Source organism: Oryzias latipes, chromosome 10 (assembly GCF_002234675.1).
Source record: "Oryzias latipes chromosome 10, ASM223467v1".
In the NCBI taxonomy this organism is placed as follows: Eukaryota; Metazoa; Chordata; class Actinopteri; order Beloniformes; family Adrianichthyidae; genus Oryzias; species Oryzias latipes.
This window is the reverse complement of record NC_019868.2, coordinates 10,579,428-10,605,737: the sequence shown is the minus strand read 5'-3', so window position 1 is coordinate 10,605,737 and position 26,310 is coordinate 10,579,428. Positions and strand designations below refer to the sequence as shown.

Below are 26,310 nucleotides of genomic sequence, written 5' to 3'. Positions count from 1 at the left end.
AATGTTTGATTATGCTATGAGATTTTTACAGGTAATTTTTGTAATCTGTTAGCCAATAACTCTTGACAAAAAACAACTGTACTTACTGCAGATACCTCAACTGAGTTAAAATGGTGACAATGGCAACTAACCCTAACCCATGAAAGTTTGCATTACGTCCTTGTAAATCTACTTCCATATATCATCTTAATTAAATACTTAGAAGTCAATAAAAAATGACAAATGCAGAATACATTCTCGCACTGCAAAGGACGTATTGCAAAAGAGTTATCAAACTAAAATAATCAACTGTATTTTGATGATCCCTCAATCATTTTCATTTTTAAATCCAACAAGGGATGTAAAATGATATTTTGAAGAAATCAAGGTGATTATATTTGAGATTAAAGTTTTGACATTAAAACTTAATTACAATGTATGTGCTTGTCATGCAGGCTGAACAGGAAAAATGCGTTCTGTCTTTCACGGTTGTGACAAAAAGTAGCTTTTTTAATTTGTTGGAGCGCTGCTTTTGGAGGATCTCACAACTAGTTCCGGACTTTTCACTCAACTAAAGTTATGTGGGTCATACTGATTAAATGTTCCAAAACAAACAAGAGGGACATTATTTTTTTTTGTTGCTTTAAGCAACCACTTTTAGTTACAACAAATGTTTTTCATTCCTAAAGAACTTTCCTTTTCCCCTTCTATCCCTTAATCCATCCAAGCAAATTTCACAAGTAGACAGCGCTTACAATACATTATACAGTAGAGAGCCCTGGAGGACTTTCCATGAGTTTTTGGTGAGGTATAAAAGTCTACTTTTGAACTAACTTTTTTTTTTCCCTTCGGCTCAAAAAAAGAACCAAAGAATCAAATGCTCTTGCATAGTGTGTAGTGGACAGTGTGTTTCTCTGCTTGAATACATCAAATATACCTTTATTCACATGTGCAACACCTTGAAAAAAAAAAAGAACTTGAATAGTCATTTAGGTAGTTTAGTGCCGTGTGCAAGTTATTTAATTAAATAAAAAATTTCTCGTCAGTTTTAATGGTAAATCTCTCACCACTAACATTAGCATGTTTGCAACTGCAGTTTAAAGTTCACTTGTATTTAGCTGAATTAGGGCTATACAGTCATAATGCGTTCCCTGATTTCTCACATGATAGGAATCAGCTTAGAAGTTGACAATCTATTTCTGCTGTTGCCACCAATGTTTTCTCAACCATTTCTGCTCTTTATTCGTTTAGACGAATTAAATAAAACTCTGGAATTTGTAGTGGAGCTAAAACTAAAACTTATATATAATAAAAAAAGAAAACAAGGTCATCTTGCTCATGTTGATCCCAAAGCTTTAAAAGAAGCAACAGTACTTCTATTTGTGGTTTTTGGAAACACGCTTATGGAAAGTCAAGGCTGTTTGGTGAGAGCCAGATGGGTTGACACCCAAGGCTATTCCCTTTTTTTAAAGTTGTGTTGCCTTAAACAAACACTATCTTTTATTTTCTTTCTCAGTCCATCAGCCTGTCCTTCAGAAACAGGACATTCATATCATAAAAGAGGCTCGTGTCTCTGCCCCACAATTTCATCTCAACCTCTTGACTTGGCCTAGGTTTGATCAAGTCAAATAGATTTGAGGTGTTTTGATTACCGGTAGTTTAGCAAAGTAACCCATCACCTAAAACCCTGGTAGGGTAGAAGTACTTTTAAGATTACTCAAAAACTATGTGGTTTAGAGGGGTGTATTATGTGTAGAGTGAATGCATTTTAACATAATAGTTAATTTATTTTACAACATAGATCAATAGAGCAAAAGAAGTAATTTCAGAAATATTTTGGGACCTATAATCCGGTGGTTCCACCAGGAGCCAAGTTTTGGGACAAAGACACCCTTACATGCTGGCAAGGGAAGTAGGGAACACAAATGCCGAGATCCAAAAGTCTTACAAAGGAAGATGGGTGAGCCGGTACATGTGGTGGTATGCAACACCCAATATATATGTATAACATCAGCTAAAAAGAAAAAAAAATTACTAAATTGGACCACAGTACAGTGTTAAAAGACATGAAATGTGCTTCAAATCGTTGACTTCTTTGTTCTTTTATTTCCCCAGTTTTCAAACAGGACAATAACATTTATTGTATGAGACAAACAGTCATAGGAGGAAACTAAACACAAATACTTTTCTTCTCCAGTTGAGACTGGACAAGAAATCAAACATAAATGAGAAACAACATAACAGCAGGATTTTTTTTCCTTCTTTTTCTGTTTTATACAAATTTTAAGGGAGAGCCAATGAGAAGAGCAACAGTTTAACATTATCAGGTACTTTTTTTGTGTGATTTCCTGGACTCTGCTTCATATATAAAAGACATCTATAAGAATAAAATAGCGAATTTTAGAATTTAGTGTCATGTTATTTATAATCAAAATCAGTGCATGTAAAAAGGGTTTTAAGTGGAAAGACAACTAGGCGTATACTTTAATCCCTCTTACTTGCGTTGGTCCTGCATCTTAACACCAAAATTCGTTGAAGTGTTAATTACTAAGACTAAATGTTACAACGAATGGTTAATGATAATCACTGCAGTAAAAAAAAATAACTGAAAGCAGGGCAAGCATATTGATGCTTCACATAACAGCTTTTCCATTCAGTCATGTATTACTAAAATTTCTTATAGTTTTTTTTTTTATATCCAGGTAAAAAAAAAAGTTGGTAAATATAAAATACTGACTTATTCTACAAGGGAATCTCATCCAGTAAAGAAAAAACAGCAGCATATGGACTAAGAAGACAGAATGTCATTTAAACTGGAAAAAAGCCAAATAATAATGCCCACCTTGGCAACAAGCTGGTCAACATTCATGTCTGACCTGCTGTTACGTCACAAAAACTTAAGCCTATAGCAATGCCCACAGCACACAAGTTTAAACAGATATTGCTTCAGACCATTAATACATCAGTATCAAATCAAGGCATTAAAATTGGTTTTAAGATATTAAATGATTCCATGTTTTTTTCCCCTTTCAGCCAGAGGAAACAGATCAGCCCACACATAGCTCTATATTGTTGGAGCAGCATGTTCACACCTCCGTCAGGATATTATAACCATCCCCTACCGGTTCAGCTCACTAACACTACTGCAGTGGAGCCTGACTGCCAGAGGAGGAAGGAAGAAACAGAGCAGGAGAAGAGTGTGAAAGAGAGAAAGGAGCAGAATGATCCATCTTTCATCAGCCTTCAACAACAGTTAACCTATCTTAAAAACGATGCAGAGATTTTCAAAATATCCTTCAGTTGAGTAATTCTAAAGTACAAGAAATTGTACAAGTAGTGACTTACCTTAAGTTTTATAAAAGGCAAAATAAACTACCTTAATATTTCTCAAGTCAAAGTAGGTCTAAAAGACTTTCTGAAGAATCTACTTCCAGGTTCAGAAAGAGAAACCTTAATTTATAGATTATTATTGTGTCACACGTCTTTGAGATACAGTTCATAAAAGCAATCATTTTTAAGGACTATGCTAGCAGCTGAATACTACGTATGGAAATACGGTATATATAAACAGAGAAACAGACAATGAATATTAAGAAAACAGGAATAAATCACTAATTTAAAATGACTGTAAAATGAGGGGGAAAAAATTCTTTCAACTTAAACTAAATGAGTGAAATGATGTGGAGTGGATAAATGTTACAATGCTCATCTCAAAACCATTGGGTACAAGGCTCATGTATCAAACACTGAAGAGTACTTACCAAGATTATTGTGTTTGAGAGTTAAATATCCTACTATAATGTAACAATTGGAGAAAAACAATGGTCTAAATGTCTAAATGCAAGCACCCGATTTTAGATGTCCCCAAAAAACAGTTATTCTCACTCTAATTTTGAACAGGAAAGAAGGATTCTTGGCCAATAAAGGAAGTTACTCTTGAATAGGATAGTACAAGTCTTGTGAAGTTTTTACATTGATAAAAACTTGGCTTTACATTATATTTTTATTTGTAAAGCACTTTCCAGTGGGTCAATTGTTTGTAAATATGATTAAGGAAGAACTTTAAAGTCTCTATCCTCTGGCAGAGAGGCAGCCAGTGTAAAGACCTCAGAACTGGACTGCTGTGGTCTACTTTTATCACATAAGGAAAAACAAAGTTATTTTTGCCACATTGTAAAAATATCCAGTACTTCTACCCAGCCGACCACTTTCTTACAGATCAAATGGGTGTCAATTTCAAATAGTAAAATCGGTCCTGAAGTAGAACTGCCAAAGATAAATAAATCAAACGTTAAAAACCCTATTTAACAAAAATCTAAATGTTCAGCCAATGACATAAATACGAGACTTAAAAAGGCTTGACAAATAACTAGGTTGATACTATACGTTAACAATGGTTTACAGTAAATTCTGCCAACATTGTGAAATAAGAACAAGCTGTGGCAGGGACAGAAACAGGATCAGAGCAGATGGTGGAGCAAGAGCAGTGATGATTAAAAACTGCATTCAGTTATTGACAAATTTCAATTTTCTCCCACCATGCCACAGCATCTCATTTTTTTAGCCAACATGCTCTGCTGTAACCTTTATTTGGTTAGTAGGTACAACACCAATCAGCCAAGAAGTCTCAAATTACTTAAATTAAAAATCATTCCCAGGCAAATTTAAATATTTAAAATAATATTAGCATAGATTATCAGATTGATATTAGTATTACCACACTGCATAAGAGTAAGGGCTAATAAAAGAGAGTATGTTAAGTAGTTTAGCAAATAAGAAGGCTCAAGTTCATTTTTACTGCAGTGGTATATTGGGAATCACATTTTCACACAGCCTAAAATTGTCCCCACTCACACTTTCAAAGTACTGGTCTGTTGGTTTAAACTGCTCTCTAGTCACGTTTTCAACTCAAGCCCATTATTTTAAAGTGTTCAAAGCTTTTTGATGCAGCCAGTAATATTTTAAATGTTTTAAACTTAAGTCAAAAAGAAGTAGAGTTGAAGAGTGTGTTGCTGGATCCTTCTAGAATGTTATTTGAAAAAAAAAAAAAACATTGCTTCATCTAATAAATAAAACTGAATTATTTCGGATGTAGGAAAAATGTAAAAACAAACATCAGTTTTCCCACTAGAGAGCTACATTTTATCCTATAAACCAGTGACTCAAATATTTTGCAACAGATCAAGAGAATGATGAATTATAGACTTTAAAGCTGCATCATTTTGGGCCAGAACAGTTTTATATTTAGCCAACTTTCAATCAATGGGGGTAATTGGTGTGCCTCATATGCACCATGTCTATGCACAGGTTCTTAATTAATACATTTTCTCAAAATTAGCAAATATAAAATAGATCCTTATCAAGGAATAAAAAACAGGTAAATTAAAAAATGGGACAGATTGATTAAAAACGATGCTCATAGATTCTAAGCAATACACTTAAGCACTTTCAACAAATTAACCCACATGATGAGAGTATTTTAGAAATAACATTTGTTTAGTTACCAATTAAACTAATGGAAATTTAGAAGGAATAACTAGGTTTCTTGGTGGTAAACCCTTCCCATACTTGAGTCTAGATGCAAGCACAACTCTCAGGAGACAAGTCACCCAGCATACTGACACTTAACCATACTCCAGTCTGTAACACAGCTTTTTGTAAATATCTCACAACTCTCGGCAGTTTGATGGTTTACAAAACAATACTTCCAATTGTTGCATCTTCACTGATTTTTGTCAGTATCTATGTTAAAAATGTATGTATTCAGTTCAGTATCAACCAACACATGAATGTTTTTAGAATAAAACTTGAGAAAACACTCAGCTGTAAAGGCCACAAGGAAAAGGTTGTACAACTGCACTTTGAAAGCTACGTTTACTTTAGTTACTTATCAAGATGGGGTTTTGATCAAACAAAATCTATTTACATTAGTGCCGATGCATTCTGCATTTCACCCACAAGTGGAAAAAAATAATTAAATTCAAATTCAGCCATATCAGACAGTTATTTGTGTCTTCCATCAGTCCTAGGTTAAACTGCTTTTATGTCTGGACAGCCCTGCAGACGTACTTTAAAAGAATGTAGAATTCAGACAAATTTGCATTTCTCACGGTTTGGTTTGATTTTTCTTACATCAGTGAACCAAAAACTTTGGTGAACCAAATCCCATGAACAAATTCCTACAGCTTTTTATTTGTGGATTCTGATTATATCATCTGAAACAAGCTCTGGTCAGTATAGAAAAGGACGCACAAAAAGGAAAACCTAATAGCCTACTTCATCACTATTAACAGCAGAGCAAAAAGATTTATTTTCATGTGACACGACTATCTTGCAACACATACAATGGGTGAAATGAAGACCTAATGAACTTCAAGGACCTAAAAAGTAAACATTTACGCCCCCCTAAATACAACTTTTACCAGACTGTTTTTAGTAATGATTTGCAGTCAAGTCAAACTGCATTAAAAATAAACTACTTTTCAAGATGTCTTAGGCAATGGTCTCAATAACGGAATGTGTAAAGTATTGTTTCAATTATAAAAAAGGGACATTCGACAGAGCAAATAAAAAAAAAAGTATTACAAGTATTACTCCAACATTACAAAAAAGTCCAAACATCTTCATATAAAGAACAGACATGGCTCCATAATTATATAAAGAGTTACCTCCATTATGGATTCATCATCTTTCGTCTCTATATATATATATATATATTTATATATATATATATATATATATATATATATATATATATATATATATATATATATATGGACCGGTTATCACAAGGCTACTCAGTCCTCTGTCCGCTGTTTGCACACAGTGATGAATGGCTTCACAGAGTAATAACAGTTCAACTTGAACTGAGGGCTGATCCTAAGAAGCTGCTGTGGACAGGCAATGGCTCATTGTTTCACTAGGCTCCCTGAAGCTGCAAAAGACACAAAGCGTACTGTACCATGGGCTGGTACTGGCCTACATTACACTCAACAATGGGAGAAGGGGAACTCATCTAGACCTCACAGTGGGATTCACTTCCTCAATCATTTCGCTGACTTTAGAAGACTATCAGACCACTAGCTATTTGCAACTGCTAAAGTTTACAAAAATAAACTGCCAAACCCCTGTCCTTTGGTAACTTTATGGCAAAGGTTAAAGACTGCAAACCAAATTGTTAGGCTTTGTAAAACTAAAGCATTCAAACAAAACATGAACAATTCCTGTCAGTCATTTGGTTTGACATTATGAATGGTACAAACTATGAATAACACAAAAAATGAGTACAAAAAGAAAATTGAGTAAGCAAGCGCAGTCACTAAATGGGTTTCTTAAGGCAGTGTTTTTCAACCAGTGTGCCGCGGCACACTAGTGTGCCGTGGGAGATGGTCAAGTGTGCCGTGGGAAATTACCCTCATTAATCATTCACTGATCTAAAAACATTTTCCATCTCCAGGAAATCAGCTCTTTGTTCATCCAAACAGGCCCTGATAAAACACTGAGTAGTGAGGAATATAAAAGATCTTAAAATTACTTTTTCTTTGTGTTTATTTGATTCTATTAAAGACATTTTGATAAGAATGACGGTATTTACCTGCAGCTATAGCGGTTTGCGGGAAAGTCCCGCCCCTTTACCTGTCTCCGCCAATCATTGTTGAAGGCTTAATCACATGTCAGCAGTCTGACCAATCAGAAGTGGTTAAAGTCTTCACTTCCTTGTTCTTAATTCTGCTCATAAATTCTCTCAGTTCCAACAAAAACACCAGCTAAAGCTCGTCTTTAGCGGTGTAGCTTTCCACAGAGTCCGGTGTCAGACCGTGTCAGACCGTGAACAAAACAATGAAGCTCACAGACGCGAGTCTTTCTGCCCTTTTTCGGCAGTTTTCACACTACATCTCCCATGATGCATTGGCTTAAAGGGCCAGTGTCCCAGCGCACAATGAGTGTGCGTGAAATGTCTAGAAACCTCAACGGACAAACAAACAGTTTCTAAATTTTCTAATTTAACTTTTATTTCATCTCTTAGAAAAAACAGCCGCAACTTCCTGCTTTTTTGGCCACAATTATCACAAAATGCACGTGAGATTGCGGGGGGGATGTCGATCAATTGAGACCATGAATTTCTGCTTATTTATTTATTTTTTTGGGATGCTGGTGTGCCGCGGGATTTTTGTCAAGGTTAAAGTGTGCCGTTGCTCAAAAAAGGTTGAAAAACACTGTCTTAAGGAGACTAAATTGGTTATTTTTTAAAGTGGTTTATAGTCTTCAAACGTTCATTAACGAAGGCTTGAGGTTACTTGTTACTCTAAGCACTGTATCCCAAGGCTTATGTTCTAGTGCTGCCACTCTGTAACCACTAGACACAAGGGCTTTAGGAAATCATTTTCTATCCCCACATTTTGCTTTCAGGTCCTAAATACAAGCACATTTAAGCCCCAACCAAGTCACACAACCAATTATAATTAAAGAGAAGTTAAAGTAGAGTAGCTTTAAATGAAATATGATTTTCTAGCCAAGTGCACATACTCTCTTTACTCCATATGCATGCAGGTGTGTGTAACAAAGTCAGTGACTACAATAAAGTGCTTGACCCTGCTGCTTTTCCTATGTAAAATACAGGCTGCAGCTTAACTAAACTGCATGCTACAATTGTTTTCTTCCTCTGCGATGGCTGGCAAAGAGCCATGCAATGCCAACAAAAAGGCAATTAGAGTACATTCCAGTGCTGACACGCTTTAAAGAATCTCCATCTCAGCTACATCCTCACTGATGACATTATCTTTAATAATGTACTGGACTACACTAGCCACAATTGCTATTCAATTAATTATCCTGGGAAACGGCCTCAGAAGGGAGCAGGCCTAATGACCAAAAAGTCAATGTGGCTTTTTCGTTTTTCTGCTAAGAGGCCATAGCTGATTTTGGTTTTCAAACCTCATGTTTTTTCCTTATGAAAACACGTCAACTTCTTTATGCCACAGAGCCACAAAATTGAAGAGTTTGCAGTGGACATAAACACTGCAAGCTGTGGCTTAACCTGGGTGTTTGTTGTGAAAGGGGGTATATTAGTAGGCTCCTGGTATGAGCTAAATCCTCAAATGCAGCTAATCTTCTTTCACTGCCAGCTCCCACCTCATGATTTCAAGTGCCAAAAAGAAAAAGAAAATTTAAAACCATGGCTGTCAACATCTTTCATCTCGTTGCAGTGCTCAGAAAGAGAAGGGGATGAGAAAAGGTAAATCAGCCACACCAAAAACTTGTTTCTTTTTCTACATCTTGATGCCAATGGACTCAAAGTACCCACACATGGAGTCTAAGAAGAGCTTTAATAAATGTATGGATGATGAAGTACCCCAAGGGCCAGTAACTTTGAAATAATACTTGGGCCAAGAAATGAATGAAAAATGTGAGGAATATTCAAAATAAATGAAAAAAAATTAATTATTTAGTAGTACAAACTGAGAATGCAATATGGCTTCTGAGAAAAGGTTGAAAATTGGCACAAAAAGCCTTTCATGGTCCCCCTGTATGTTCCCAGCACAGGAGGTGACTGTCAGACGGAAAAAGCTATGGAAAGGTGCAAAAAGGGTACAGGTTCATGGCCCGGAGTCACACTAGATTCTCATGTTTGAGTCACGCAGGGCTCTATGCTCTCTGGCCCATTTGACTACTTTTTTTTTTTTTTTTTCACAACAACTCCCTGCCTACACTTTATATATTTATTATACTAGTGTGTTTTGTATAAAAGCTGCTTTTTCCATTACTGGGCAGAGAAAAGGATAGCAAGAAAGAATAAAAAGAGAATAAAATTAAAAGGAAGGTACTTAAGTCTGCCAGCAGGATCAAACAAAAATAATATCAACTCCAGCTAAAATATGTTATTAATACAGGGGGAAACAGTTTGCCTTTTAGTTTCTAAGAAGCTGTAATGTTTTTAGCAATTCTTAGCATCTCATGAAGGCTTGAAAAAAATGTTTAACCTTACAATTCACCAATGTAAGTCATACAAGACCACTTTCTTACAATGTTGGTTTTTAGGCTGCTTCTCCTATAGTATGTTGAGACTAAAATGTGCAAAAAGGACTAAAAGCATAGATATTTATACACTGGACACATTATCTCTGATGTTACTTAGAGAATACGACATGGTCAAAATGAAGCCTTAATTAGGACAAGTAGTTAACTGGAGCATTCACCACCTAACCCAACATTCATTCATCATCTTCTAGTGTTGTCCCTATCCCGGCCACTCGTGGGTAAAGGCAGGGGACATCCTGGACAGGTCGCCCGACAGATCCCCCATTGTAGTTCTGTTTCAGGTCCCCCAGCCAGGAATTGAACTTGCTGTGAGTCAAGACCATTAACCACTGCACCATCGTGCAGCCCCAACCCAACAGTGAGCAGAAAATGGCCAGTTGGGAAGGGCAAACAAAAAGAGAACTTTAATGAGTCAACCTATGGGATCTATGTGGAAAAACATGCCGCTATTAAAGCTCAAATGGAAAATCAATACAATAGTTTTAAAAAGTTTTCATAAACAGTTGTCATAAATTGCAAACAAACCATTTTGGAACTGAACTGTAAATATTCATTCAAAGATATGTTTTGTTTTTGGTATAAAGATGGCTCTTCAACAGCAGTCTCAAAAATGACGATGGCAAGCCCTTAGTTAATGGTTTATATTTAGTTTGTGTAAAATTATGACCTAGACAAAGTCTATTCCCATCCACAGCCCAGTCACCTGCCACTCAGCAGGGTTGGCAAAAGAAAAAGGAAGTAATTTGACCACATGCTATCTCTGGCAATTAAAAGTCTGAGGATACAAAATCATTGTGGCTGGAGAATCATCCAGAAAACACATCTGACCACACAGTGCAGATGGTTACCCTTAAGAAATCTGATTGTATTGTAGGTTTATTTCTGTTAGGAGTGTACTTCCACTCCACTATGACCCAACTGCATCCTCAGTTACAGTTTTTTTTTGTCAGTGTGTCTTTCTGACACTGTTGAAGTCTTCACCAAATTAGACCCTATGCATATTTTAAAAAGGCTACTAAGCAAGCAATGAGGAAGAAAAAACAATAGGAAATTCTGTATTTCATAATGTTTGTTTGAGCTCGGAAGCCTGCCCAATGTGGGAAAACTTAGATCTGTGATGCAAGGAGAGAAACCTTGAAGGAGGGGCTGTAAGCAACAACAAAAAAGGAAAAGTCTTAATGTGGTACTGATAGAAATAAGTTGCATCTTACAGGAGCTCTGCTGCACCACATTAAGAAACTAAGCAAAACAGCATTAGCCATATACTATTATGTACTTTTCACCTATATGCTTTTACTGGCAGAATCATGTTTCCCAGACATCGTGTACATGTGCAAATGTCAATGCAAATTTGACCTAAAGTCATTTGATACTGGCATGGTGTGGTGGCAATCACTTTCAGCAAGAAGGCCTTGGTTTGAATACTAGGTTAGTCAGCTGTGTGGAGTTTTAATTTTCTCCCCATGTATGTGTTTGTTTTTTCTGGGGTTCTTCAACAGTCTACAAACATGCTTTGTAGGTTGATTGGTCAATCAAAATTGTCCCCAAAGACTAATTGTGAGAGTGTGTCTGCAGATAGCCCTGCACTGGACTGGTAAACTGTCCACGATGTCCCCTGCCTTCGTCCTGAAGTAGCAGGAGTAGGCTCAAAAGAGGCATGTATTCAGAGCCGTCTGACAAGACACGGATTTGCATAGCCGCTGAACCAAATACATCTGGCATGCAAAGCTTTGCACTTTCCTCTTAAACCTACATGTCATACCAGAAAGTTTTCAGTCAACTAGAAACGTGCTTGAACAGATAGACCCCAGACCATCAAGAAGACAAGAGCAGCAATGGCATCTCTAATGGCAGACCGTTATAATCACCATTCTTTAGAAAGCCTGAGAAAAACAAATTCCAAGCAGGACCCAGAGGCATACTTACTTTGGAATTTACTGTGCTTTTTTTTATATCCAAACAACACTGAAAAACTCAACAACAGTGGGTAGATAGGGCTGTTTAATGGCTCCAACTCACACCTCATATTGTTCCCACCCATGATAAAAATCATTCAAATGAATTTAGTGAAGCGAGTTTCCACTAAGCTAAAGCTGCACATTCAAACACGGGTATATTCTGCAGAGTAGGATATTTTCTGATAATTTAATGTGATCCAACACTATTAGTCACTTAGCACTATATTACAAAAAACAAAACAAAACTTCAACAAAAAAACGATGTTGAGGTGAAATGCAAGGTTGCAGAATTTAAGTCAGTGCTTCCATGGTTATCCAAGATCTTAACTAATGTCATCATTGACACAACTTCTACATCATTATATTGTGTAACAAAACTAAAAAAGGAAATGATAAGCATTAATAAGGAATTTAGCACAAGACACTAAGATACAATTCAGTTAATGGAAAAGACTAGTAAAAGGTAGGCTATGATTAGAAGTGAGCATCTGTGAAAACTACTATGGTTTCACACCAAAGAACCGTCAGACATGCAACATTTGCTTTAAAGATGCAATTTTATTAGAAGAAGAAGCTTCATGGTCTTTGCAGATCTAGAAAAAGTCTGACCGGGTACTGTGTATATGTGTCATTTGTATTGAGAGTACGGGGCAGATGGAGGTGCATCTAGAGAGGTGGAGGTTTGCTCTCAAATGAAGAAGAAAGAAGGTCAGCAGCAGAAAGACAGAGTTTCTGTGTGTAAATAAGAGTCTTAAAGTGGAGCAGTGAGGTCACAGGGAGCAGATGTGAAGAAAATCCAGGAGCATGTGTGGGAAAGATGTGAAGAGGCGTGTACAAGCAGGTTGGAACGGGAGAAGGAAGGTTTTCAGAATGATATGTGGCAAAAGAGTGTCAGTAAGAATGAAAGGAAAACAAGACTGAGGAGAGCAGCCATGTTGCTTTGAAGGTCATGTTTCCCAACACTGGTTAAGGCTCAGTACCTTCCATGTTTTCAATGGTGCTCTACTAAAACAGGATGACAGTCATGAAAATCAGCTGCATTTAAGCTGAGTAGAAAACAAAACAAGTGAGACAGTGTGCCCTGAGGACTAGGCTGGGGAAACAGTGGCTCTGAGAATGAAACAGAATAGAAAGTAACTTTCTCCAAAGACAACAACAATAATATATCACTGGTATTATATACATGTAAAAATAGTAACAGGCACCCAGCTACACTTGGGCCGAATCCGAATTGCTTCCCAAGCCATCTGGCTCCCCCCTATTGCCCATTTGAAGGGGCATTGAAAGCCTTAGTGCTGGTCGAAAGTGTTTTTAAGGAGGAGCTGTAGGTCTGACCTCCGCCGGTAGAGTAATCCGCGTCTCGCTGAGCCGCAGAAGAGAAACGCATTTCTTCATATGGCTGTGCTTTGAATCACAAATGTTCACATTTAAATTTAAGTTATTAAGTTTTTGTTTTTGCATTACAGTTTAAAGTTAAAAACTGATGTTGTGTATTTTCCGAGCGCTTAAGTAGCCCTTCGATGATGACGACATTATAGAGCAGTAGTAACCTCCAAATTTGAAAACACTATTCTTTCCATAACCCTCTGCTTGGAGAGATAAATGTAGGGGCAGGGAGAAGCCAAAAGGGGTAAGGAACAAATTCAGATTCAGCATTGGTCTGGGCTGATTCAAGCATCACAAGCAAAACTTGTCTATTGAACAGCACAATAATAATACAAATGGCAATTGTGGTCACGGAGGATAATAATTGTTCAATGGGAATTTTTTAACAAACAAAAATCTTCAAACTGTAAACAAAATTTGATTATACATGTTCTAATCTTTATCTTTATTTTTAGTTTGAAAACCCTCCTGTTTATTTTTCTAATACAAACTCCTGACATGAAGGTAATGGATCTTACTGATAGCCTGGGGGCATTCTTCACATAACTAAAAAGCAGCCACAGCTCATTTCTCTCACTCAAAGTAAATCACTGTAGGCCGTTACTTTTGAACTGAACTTCAAAAAGCACACCAAATGACAACTTACATCATTCAGACATCAGAAGATAAAGAAAAGCAACCATTTGCAGGAATAAAAACTTTGGGGAGAGTGGTGTTTTGAAGAGGTCAAACTAGATGCAATATCTTTGTTTTCACCCACAGTTTGTTTGTAGAAAATGCTTAAAGAATTTTAAAATAATTACTAAAAAGAAAATACTAAAAAGACTACAATTTATTTTTGCCTAAAATGAAAAAATTGAATAGCTTAAACAGCTTTGCCTCACTTTAGACAATGAAATATGTTTATAATTACTTTAACACAGTTTTGTGTATTCTTGTTTTCATCTTTAATTTTATGTTGGAGTCTTTCAAACACTGCATCAGAATATTGAGATGCTGTTGGGCACCTAAAGGTGGAGCAGATCTTTATTCAGTGGCAGAGGAGCCTTTATATTTTAAGTGTAACAGGGTTATTTGCAGTTTGTGACAATAAAAAATGAAATCGAGAGTCAGCACCATTGAAAACTTATGATTGTAAAAACGAAGCAATGTGTTTGTCTGAAGAAACCAAATATTTGGGTGAAATATTGACAAAGTCGTGAAGTCAAATTTGCTCTAGTTTTGAACTTTTGGAAAATTGGATTTAAATGCAATGAGACCATTTATTAAAATATTTGGAGTTAAAGAAATAAGGCAAATAAGGAGTTTAACAAAAGATAGTTCTTTGTTGAGCTATTCTGGGATAAGAAACATTATAAATTTTATTAAAATAAAGTGGAAAAATTTGCCAAAAGACAAATAGTAAGCTAATGCATTATTAAGCCAGCCTATAAGTATTGTTAGCTGTAACTTTGTTTATAAAGCTGAACAGCCATATGGTTTTTATAAAGGAGTTTTTACTCTCACTGCTGTTACTTCCAATACACTTAGGGCTCTTATTCATAAATGCATCAAACATGTATTTTATTATTTGCATTTTAAATTTTATTTGTTGTAATTTTATTTTTTGGCTAATCTTTTACCCCTTCTCTTGCAGGAACACTTATCACTGAAAATGGGATTTTTATGCCGTTCCCCGATATAAGAAAACATTTGCTGGTTCTACTTATTGAATAAACAAAAATGGTTATTAAAGACCACTTCAATGAAATTTGTGTTTGTGGTGTTTTAAACACGTTCTTGTGTAAAGACAATTTAGCTTTAAATTGCACTTCTGAGTATTTCTTTATTCAAATGGTTGTGAATCAGAATCAGATGGGGGGAAACAAACATTTGAAAAAGTTTGTAGCATGTGAACCGATGGACGACAGGATGTGGAGCCGGGCTAACTCTGCACCAACAGTCCCAGAAAACCCAACCGTTTTCTTGATTTTGGCAAAAAAAAAAACAAACGGCTTAATTATAATTAAAATACCGTAGGGAATACTTTTACAGAACATCAAAAGTTAATCGGAGTGGGACTTTAAAGGTTGACATCTTGTTGCTCTAACAATGTCTGTTAAGTTCTGGTTGCTATTTGGGTGTTGAAGCAAATAAACTACTTTTCAAATTCAACTTTTGCAAATAGGCATGAATACATCAAGTTGTAAAGTAAAAAATGCAATCATGCCATTAATCATATTTAAAAGTTTTAGTAGGTGTCCATCACTAGAACACTATTTGTGTTGTTTTTTTGTCACAACTAGTGTTTATTTCACTGAATCTGGTCCCTATTATTTAGCAGTGGGTAAAGGTACTTATGTCAATCAAGAACAACTTCCAGATGCCACAGAATGAAGTAAACTTCTCTTTAGTATAATAACAATATCCAAGAATAAATATACAGCAGAAACACCATGTGTCATTTTATTAAACTTGTGAGTGGGAGGAGATTCACCGGTTGCCATGGTGTAAAAAAAAAAAAATGAATAAAAATGTTTTTAAAAAAAATGAAAAGGAAAAAGAACACTGCCTGAGCATGTCTCCTCATGTCTGTGCCGAGTTCTCCTTACAGTTAAGACCAGAGCTTCCTAAATGAATACCATCACATTTTCTGCAGACTCCACCTCTCACAGATCAGACGATGCCTTCAAGGGCTTGAACAAACATGAAAGGTATGGCTGTTGGATTCTGCGTTGCGCTAAGAACATTACAACCTCTTGAGGTTCCGCTCCCCCGGAAAATCGCTGCACCACACATTCTCACAGTCATGTTTTAGGATCTTTCTAAAAAACCGCAGTCAGGATTTCATGGCAAAAGGGGGCTTTACGGTGCAGAAGTCAAGTAAGACAGATGAGAGTCCCTCTGTTCCCTTTGGTGCGATCATTCTAATTCTCCCCACCTCTTCATTTTTCTCTCCCCGAGATGCACATGAACCTCCCGTGGGCAAAGGGAGGGTGGTGTGAATCAAGAGGCAGACAGCCAGAGACCGAGATAACGGCAGCATGTGCATCAGTGGAAATGTGGCTTGCTGCTCTGCACAAAATATTATTTACAGCTCACACCGAGGAGAAATTACAGCAGCTATCCTCTACAGAAGCAGGAAAATCAGCTGATCTGGCAACACTTTGAGAGAAGTCAGGAGGAGGGTCAGGCACTATAATTATTATATTGCCTCTCCTTATTCACTGTCTGTATCTATACTGCTCACACAGCATGTGAGGCTTCAGCGCACTGGTGACAAAACGTTTTTGGTGCATTAGAGGTTGATAAAGAGAAAGTAAAAACGGTCTAGCCTTCATAATGTGACTTTGAAAGCAGTTACATAATTCACTCATTTATAAGAAAAATAGAAAACAATGAATTAAATGAATGAACTTTAAAAACCAAAAGTAATAAAAACAACTGAACCACACATACCATCAAAGCACTTTACACAGGCAAGACATCCTTAAATGAAAAATGTAAGGCCACATTTCACAATCCTAGAAATATTGATTTCCTTTTTTCTTGTTTATTAATCAGTTAAATACCTTTTTTGTGCTATTTAATTAATATTTTTTGCTTAACTGCCAACACTGATTTTTTAAAGGCCCACTTTTCTGTACAAATGAAGATAAATGAGTATTGATTCAAATATTTTAGAACCTTTAGACAGCTTTCTATTTTAATTAAATAAAGCTCGTCTAAAGGTTTTGAAAATCTCTTCATAACCAATGTAAGCTGCAACTATATGCAAAACGTCAAGTTAAAGCAGAAAAAGGAAGTCAAAGCAACGACATTTCCTTTGTGATAAGGCTGTCAATACACAACTGTAATAGTGTTTTTCAACCTCTTGCTGCAAAAATACTTTTTTTTTAATCGACAAAGTGACAACTTGACAAAATATGATAGCTTTTTTTTTAAAGCCTCAACATCACGCAGGCTTTTTTTGTTTTAATTGATCTTTTTAAAACGACAGGTAGAAAAGCTGCAAAGGGAAATGCGAGTCATTTGAGGGTCTATTTGTATCTTAAATCAGCTGACATTTTTAGCATTTGTTTAAAGATACAGGTTTTATTTTTGAGTCGATAAGATTCTTCTCCATTTCTAAGAAGTGCGGTGTGATGCAAAGACAGAAGATGTGAAAATTTAACCCAAACAGGACGTACCATTTCAACTTCCCCGTTCCCATCATAATAATAGGGTTCAATGCCATGGGGACATTTTTGATGCAAATGTTAGTACAGTAAACAGTGAACTGAAACCTGTCCGGCAAGAATAAACTCAGCAGGCGGGAGTGTACCATTTTCAGTAAGACTCCACGATCTGATTAAGGAAATAGAAACACATCCTTAATTTTAGCGTTCTTTCTATACGTTTTCAATCATGAGAAAAATGCCAGTATATGTAAAAACATCAAAAATCTAATTTTCACTGGAGTGGATCTTAAAATCTGGAAGGGAGAATTTATTTTATTTTTTTATGTCTAGCTTTGCTGGTCCAGAAATGGTTGATGTGCTCTTTAGTTTCTCTCAGTAAGGAGAAACCGGTTTCAAGCTTTGTACTGACATTACAGTTTAAGGTGTTGTCAAAACAGATCAGAATGATTTGTGAAATCATCAAAAAACAAACATATTAGTGTACACTAAGCTTTTAACTTGAAAAGACTTGATGAGTGGCTTAAAATGCAGGTAATTTATTATAATGATCTTAAAATCCCACTCTGATCATCTTTTGTCAAAGCATTCAGAGTAGTCTTTTAGTAATGATTATACCGTTTTTAGGCTAAGCAAAATCAAACTAGGGCTGCATGATGAAGAAAAGTCGCGTTTTGCAATATTAATGATCAATATTGCGATAACTGAACAAATAACAAAACAACCCAAAACATCAATTCGATTTGAGTTTAATTTAAATAAGAGTCATTATAACTTAAATTAGACTCCAAATGACCCTCATCTACATGGAAGGTGAACTTCTAACATAAATTGATTGGTTAACATCTGATTGGTTAAAAATGTCAAATGCATTAAGGGATTTGTTTGATTCATTAAAAACTTCAAGCTTGATTGTTTTAGCACATTCAAGATAACCATTGCAATTTTCACCGTCTTTTGTGAATTGCTTATTCCACAGCTTAATATCGGGATAATGACAAATTTCCAATTTACTGTGCAGACCTAAAAAAAATGTCATTTTCTAGGACATAGTTTCTGCAGAGCAGCAGTGGTTTATTTGAAAATCACCTCTGAGTTGCAAGTGGGTCTGTGGGCGTGGAAGTAAGGCACTACTAATATCCCATCATTCCTTCGGTTACCCGCTACCTTTACAGCCCCTCACAAGAATATATCACAAACACCAAAAGCACAATTCATTGGAGTGGGTCTTTACATTGGTGGCAAACTACACATATTTAAAATTCAAATTAAAATAATCCCTAAAATTAAGCCCACTAATAAGGAAAAATTAAAATGGTCACCCTAATGAACATTATACATTTATAAGAACAAGTTCAAATAAATTGTTGAGAAATTCAAGGTTTTCAAGGGCAAATCTTTCCATGTTCAATTCAATTTGATTTGTGTCGCCCAAATGATCTTTAGAAGCACGTGCTCAACCTCAGAGGGCAGAAAAACAGGAACTCAGAGAAAAAAACAAAAACCTTAAACTGTTAAGTTTAGCAAACGTGGAGGGGTTCCAGAGTCTGAACTCACCTCCAAACTACAGTGGGAGCAAATGAAGTGAGGCGACAGCTGCGTCGCGTTGCTTAATAACTAACAGTGTGAAAGAAGAACAGAGACACGTTTGCAGGGATGCGGGTTCGTTTCCTGCCTTGTCGTGTCAAAATGCTGAACTCCGCTACGCTTTGGGCTTTCCGTTCCATCACAGCACAGGAAAACGCTAGCTGAACATCACAGGCTAACTTGGTGTGTGCGTGTGTGTGAGGAGGGGGGATGATGCCGGGCACACATACCAAACACTTCAGTGTCTTCCGAGACATCCTCTCGCGTGGGTCGTGTTGGATTTTGCGGCACAGATGAACTCCTCTGACGCCTCCTGGCTCCGCTTCAGCGTCTCCTGGGAATAACTTTACATGTATATGAGTTTACTGGCTAGCGCCTTGGCTATCTACTCTCTAGTCTAGCTATGTGAAATGCCGCAGCGACGCTACATCGTTTCCATTTTGTTTGTCTTCGGTATCTTCGCACCATTCGCATTCTCTTCTTCCCCTCGGACTGTTTTCCGCGCTGCGCTGCTCTAATCGCGCTCTCTGTTGCTCTCGGCTGAGGCAGTCCCTGACATTTCTCTCCGTGCCCTGTTGCTTACACGCCTGCTGCTCATTTGTCACTCTCCAGCCCGCCTCCACGCTGACCGCAAAGCTGCGCACCGGCACGGGGAGAGGAACTAACTTCTGCCGGCGGTTCCCGCACACGGACCGCTTCACCTTCCTGTCAAACAAATGTTCACTAAGACGAGCAGTAGCCATCCACAGACGTTCACAAGCTCCACCCGGCGAAGGTGCGGCGACTGAGCTTCGCGCGGACTTATGGGAAACGTAGTTACCTTAACTGGCCATGCTGGAAAGTCAAATGAAAGGCTTGACTTCTGCAAAACATATTTCTTGTGGAAAAACAAAGTTGAAGATGTATCATTAAAAAAGCTTTCATAGATTCTAACAAATCAATACATACAAATTTAAAAATAAAAAACAACAAAAACTGTACATTTTGTACATGTAGGGCCTACAGTCACCTGCCACTTTATTAGGTACACCTCCAAAGTACCGTGTTGGAACCCCTTTGCCTTTAAATCTGCCTTAATCCTCGGTGGCATATATTCAACAAGGTACTAGAAACATTCCTCCGAGAATTTGGCCCATATTGTCATGATATCATCACACAGTTGCTGCAGATTTGTTGGTTGCACATCCATGATGTCAATCTCCCGTTCCACCACATCCCAAAGATGAGATCTGGTGACTGTAGAGGTAATTTGAGTCCAGTGAACTCATTGTCATGTTCAAGAAAACAGTCTGAGATGATTCCAGCTTTATGACATGGTGGCTTATCCTCCTCGAAGTAGCCATCAGGAGATGGTACACTATGGTCATAAAGTGATGGATATGGACAATGTAGAAATATTATAAGCATGCTCAATTTTAAGGGGCCCATAGTGTGCCAAGAAAATATCCCCCACACTATTACACCACCACCACCAGCCTGAGCCGTTGATACAAGAAAGGATGGATCCATGTTTTCATGTTGTTAACGGCAAAATGGGTACATTTCTTACCTTAAACACTGTGAAATAATTTCAGTTTAGTAAGTAGACATTAAATAGTTTGATTCTATAAGTACTGGTTAAGAGTTTCTTATTTTTCTGCTTGAAAGTTTGCCCATGCATTGTGTTACTCTGAAATGTCCCATTCACTTCATTTTGGTTTGACATAAAGATTTCACAGTTTCAAAATGTTGATTTACATTTTAGAACTGCATTACAAAAATAAATGTTTTGAATGAGAAACAGGTTTATTCCCTTTTTTCTTAGTATTTAGATAAATCAAAACTTGACAATAAACTTTTAAAATTACATTAAACAGCAAAAATGTGTGATTAATTGGTGATTTTTTTATCAGTTAACCCTCGACTAAATAGAGTTATCCTTAATTAAAAAATAACTCCAACCTTACTGAATCTAATACACACATAGATAAGTTCATGTTTCTGTATTTGTTTGTATGTATAGACTGAATATGTAGAAAAAAAGACAGGAGAGTCACTGAACACTAAACTAAAGGTTGTACTCTGTCTCCATCTTGTGTGCAATTCAAAAAGGGTAAGCAATATCCCAGAGATGGCAGAAAAGAAACATCTATCTATTCGTCTTCAGAATCCGCTAAATCCATTTTTTTCGCCTTGGGGTTGCTTGAACCAACTCAGCTACTGTTGGGTAAAGGCAGGGTACACCCTGAACAGATCACCAGTCTGTTGTAGGGCCACACACTCTCACATGCACACCTAGAGGTAATTCAGAACACTGGCCCACACACTGAACACACTTGATGCTCAATTACTTCGATAACCTGCTTTACTGTCCAATTATTGGGATGTGTCAGCACCAATCTTTTTAAAAAGATGTTTATATGCAGTCACATCCAGCCTTCTTTTGATTGATTGATTTATTTATTTAAGTGTCATGCACTAATGTGCCCAGCCCACACGGGCTTATATGACACTAAAAAACAAAACAAGATACACCATACATAAAGATACATCCCCATCCCAAAAAGAATCCCATAACCAATAACCCCCCTACTCAGAGTCTAACAGAATACATAGAGTCCATTCTTATTATCCATGCTTTTGACACAAAATTTGCCAAACAAAAGATTTCATTTTCAAAAAGCCAACGTAAAATTTTGTCTTCAGATAACCAAAACAAATCAGGACATTTCTTTTCTATAACGTCATACATACAAAGTCTCTGTTTCTCATACAAAGGACAATAAAACAAAAAATGAAATTCATCTTCCACCACTCGCAGCTCACAGACCTCACAGAGTCTTTCCTCCTCAGGAATGCCTTTAAAGCGCCCTACTTCCACCTGTAGGGGGAGCACTCCTGCTCTCAGTTGAGCACATAAGGATCTTTGTCCTCTTTTTAAGTTATATATAACATATGATTCAGCAGAAAATGTGTCTTTAATTTGCAAATAAGTTCGTAATTTTGGTTTTTGAAGCAGTTTCATTTTCCAGTCTTTTTCATAATAACCAACTAAAGTTTCCTTAACATTATCTATCTTACATTTCAAACAATTGAAAAATAATGATTGTAAGTTCACAGAGGACAGAATGTTAAATACATCATTACACCAGGGATACATATGAGCTCTATCCCAATCAAATATTTTACGTGCAATTCTCTCTACAGGTAGAGTCACCAGCCGGTTCCATAATCTGAGAACTTCTGCTCTTTGTTTGATCACACAAGGTTCCCACCCCATGTCCCCCTCTACGGCGGCTTTAGTGGTGAACCTGTGTACACCCAGAAAATATCTCATTGCCCTGTATTGAACCTTATCACACTCAGGAGCGTCTTCATAACCCCAGACTCCTGCAGAATAAAATAACACAGACCCCACCATGGCATCGTACAATTTACTAAACGTGTCAAGACTCAACTCCGGACAGACCTTCATCTTATTTATCACTGCACCAAGTGCCCTCCCAGCAGAATCTGATAACCGCTGCTTCCCTTCTGAGAACATCATATTTTTATGAAAAACAAAACCAAGATATTTATAGGTATCAGTATACATAAGAGTAGTTTTACCAAAATAAAACAGAAAATTACTTTGAGGTACTAAAGGCTTTCTAAAATGAACGATTTGTGTTTTGTCACTATTGATAGTGAGTCTCCATTTGTTACACCAGTCATTCATTGTATTTAACATTCCTTGTAATTTTATTTCCTCATCCGCTATCAAAATAATATCATCAGCATAAAGTAATATGCTCAAGTTCCAATTATTGATATCAATACCCAAGTTAGTTTTCTTAATTTCTTGAGCTAAATCGTTGACATAAATAGAAAAAAGAGTCGGTGAAAGAACATCTCCTTGTTTAACTCCAAATGGTGTGGAAAACCATCCTGTTTTTAGATCATTCACCTGCACACAGGCTAATGGAGCCTTGTACAGAGCTTTAATTGCTTTATAAAATTGACCATTAATACCATACGTAAGTAATTTATATTGAAGAAGATCTCTGTCTATCGAGTCAAATGCTTTTTTAAAATCCACAAAACAAACAAAGGTACTTTTACTTTCTTGCAGTCTAGCTCTCACAACAGAGGACAAAACGTAAATATTGTCAATACATGCTCTATTTCTCCTGAATCCATTCTGCTCCTCTACAAGGACTTCGTTTGTTTCTAGGTATTCAGATAACCGATTATTTAAAATACTAGAAAACACTTTATACACAGTACTCAGAAGGCTAATGCCTCTATAATTCAGAGGGACTCTTGGGTCTGCTTGAGGGGATTTTGGAATCGGCTTGATGATCGATTTATACCAAATAGATGGTATAAAGCCATTCTTAAAACAGAATCTAAAGAGACAATGTAGAGTAGTTAACAATTTGGGACACTTAAGAACCTCGTTTGATAGTTCATCCACACCAGCAGCTTTATGAAGTTTAGTTTTCTCAATGACTTTCAGAACTTCCTCAATTGTAATATCCTGATTTATTTTGTCAGAGTAGTTCAGAGAAATTTTATTGTCTTCAAGCAGTTTTTTGGATTTGCACATATTCAGAAAAAACTGGTCATCAAACAAGTGGGAACTACTATTACAGGTAAACAAGTTCTTATAATCTGACTCCCACTTGTTTAACACTTGCTCTGTTAGAAAAACAGATTCTCCAGAGTCTGTTAAAATCTCATGTGGAATTGGCCTTCTACTTTTAGGTCCTAGTTTATTTATTTCCCTCCAAAATAACTGTGATTTATTATTTTGCAAATGCAGTTGTAGTTGAAGAGCTTTACCCCTCCTGAAACGTCTTTTAAATAATTTTAACTTCTTATCAAAATGACTCTGACAGTTTTTAAACACAGAAAGAAGCTCTCTTTTCAGAACCATTTCTTTGCATTTTAAATACTTTTTCTCTGATAAACACAGTTTTTCCCATAGACTCTGCAGTTCATTGTTCCAGTAAGGTTGATTTCTTTTACATATTCCTTTATTGCTTTTATATTTCTGTTTTGGTCTATTTTTATCCAGTTCTTTAAACAAAACATTACAAAACCAGCCATAGCAATGGTTCAGATTTTCCTGTGTTTGTTTACCTTCCCTCAGCTGAAGACCAATTTCACATAGAGACTCACAACAGACTTCTGACTCCAGAAAGTGAACAGGCAATTTTCTGATTGGCTTTTTATTTTGTAACCCAGCCTGCATATTATTTGAAAAATTTGTTTCAATAGTTTTAAAACGCAAATAGAGAACTGAATGATCGGGGAGTTTACTTCTGTCATCAATGAGGTTCATCAGATCAGACTTGTTGCTTTTTATCAGCTCCAGAGGGGTGAGAACTTTAAATTCAACACACTCGTTTAAACCAGTGTGCGGGGTGACAATGTAATCCACCACAGCTTTACCCTTAAAAGACACAGAGGTGAAGCAATCATTCTCTGGATTTACCCTCCCATTCAAAACACAACATTTAGAGTCTTTAAGAAATTCAACAAAAGTGTGTCCATGATTGTTTAATACCGTGTCTAACACAACTCTTGAGGGAATATCATCCTCATCCACAAAATCTTTTAAGCATCCTATACGACTGTTCAAGTCTCCACATATATAAACAGAATCAGCATCAGATGCATAAATTAGTGAAAGTAAATGGGCAAAAAAAAGATCAGCATTGCGCCCCCAAGTAGAGGTTTCAGGGGACAAGTAGCATGAGATTACTATAAACGAAAATTGTGACAAACCATGTTCAAAACGTAAAGACAGAATCCCATCATAGGTTTTATCAATCCTCAAAGAAAAACTGTCCAACAGAGTATTTTTCACAAATAATCCCACACCCCCAGATGCTTTAACAGCTTTTCTGTGCACAATCCGATTGTGTCCAATCCAAGTAAAGCCATCCAGCTCCGGTATCAAATTGGATAGATGAGTCTCATTCAAAGAAATAATATCAGGCTCTAGCGACATGAGAATATGCGCTCTTAGTTCACAGTTATTCAGCGTCCAGCCGTTCACATTCCATTGAACTAAAACAAATTCAGTACTTACAGGCTGAGCACTGTCTCGTCACACTCTTGCCCCACGCTGCTCTGGACTGTTTGCCGTTTGGGCCCGTTTAATCAATCGCCCATTTCCAGCCACATAGTAGTCTTTAGCCATCGGGATCTCGCGCAAAAGGGTGCGCAAGTTTGTCTCCATGAGTCTCTCCGCGTGAGACTTTGCAGATGACACATAAACTCTCCTGTAGTTTCCATGATCTTTTAGCTTTGACTTCAAACGAAGAGCAGCCACTTTATCCTCCACCGATGCGAGCTCCACTTTCACCAGGCCTGGTTGCCGTCCTCTCTGCCTTACGCGCTCCGTGGCTACCAGCGTTGGCACCGGGTCACAGTGCAATCCATCCTGCAGTAGCTCCTTCACTTTAGCCTCGAGATTTTCTCCATCCGCTTGAGGCAGCCCGACAATAATCAGTGACACGTCTGGGTCAAAAGGTTTTCCCCGCACTTGTCTGTTCCTCATTTTAGTTTCAATATCGTCCATTCTTGAACTCATAATTGAAACTTCCAGATCCAGATTATTGCGCACTTCCTTCACCGCCTTCTCCAGCTCACTTTTAAATGCAGCTTGTCCGTCAAAAATGATTTTTTCCAAGCTTCCCCGGAGGGTGTTTATTTTTATATCCATCTGTGTTTCAATATTGCTTTGCATATTGTCCATTTTTGTCTGCATTTTATCCATTTTGTCATTGAGTGCTCTCAGTTCATTCATTAAGGCGTGCTCACCGTCGGCGTCTTTCTTACGATGACGTGTGTTATCTGCCATTTGGGCTTCAGTCGTCCACAAATTATTGCTTCCAAATTAAGACTTTTTGAACAGAGCGACAAAGTTCTGTTCCTTTAGTATTCAGGCAGAGCACCTGGCACGATACCTTGTGATGCATCGACCTGCAGATTAAAGCACCAAGAAAGTCGCTCAAACACACGGCAGCATGGCTGGTGGTTTCTGTGATGTGTGATTACCAGTTCTTCTAGTCCTACTCCAGTCTTTTTTTTATCTAGTGTAAAACTGTTCCCAGTTGTCTTTTAATTATGATTATGCCATTTTTAGGCCAAATAAAAAATTAAAAAAACGGTGACATTTTCTAGGACATAGTTTCTGCAAAGCGGCTGAAGTTCCTCAGAAATTCACCTCTGAG

General features: G+C 37.0%; 2 protein-coding genes across 9 annotated transcripts in view; both read right to left on the bottom strand.

Annotated features, from left to right (window-relative positions):
• Positions 1 to 19,879, bottom strand: part of atp11c (ATPase phospholipid transporting 11C) — a 60,286-nt gene extending 40,407 nt beyond the window's left edge. For all 8 annotated transcript variants that reach the window (XR_002873968.1, XM_023959026.1, XM_023959025.1 and 5 more), the window contains exon 1: positions 19,336 to 19,879. Coding sequence is in view for 7 of the 8 variants with exons in the window: in XM_023959026.1 (XP_023814794.1) it covers positions 19,336 to 19,362 (27 nt within the window). In the remaining variant the exon portion in view is untranslated. The remainder of the gene's footprint in view (positions 1 to 19,335) is intronic.
• A 1,663-nt stretch (positions 19,880 to 21,542) lies between these two features.
• Positions 21,543 to 26,113, bottom strand: LOC111947977. The gene is made up of 2 exons (XM_023959023.1): positions 25,257 to 26,113; positions 21,543 to 23,741 (listed from the first exon to the last, which is right to left on the bottom strand). Exons 1-2 carry the CDS (start codon positions 25,935 to 25,937, stop codon positions 21,678 to 21,680), a joined length of 2,745 nt encoding a protein of 914 aa, XP_023814791.1. The 5' UTR covers positions 25,938 to 26,113; the 3' UTR covers positions 21,543 to 21,677.
• Between the last annotated feature and the right edge of the window lie 197 nt (positions 26,114 to 26,310).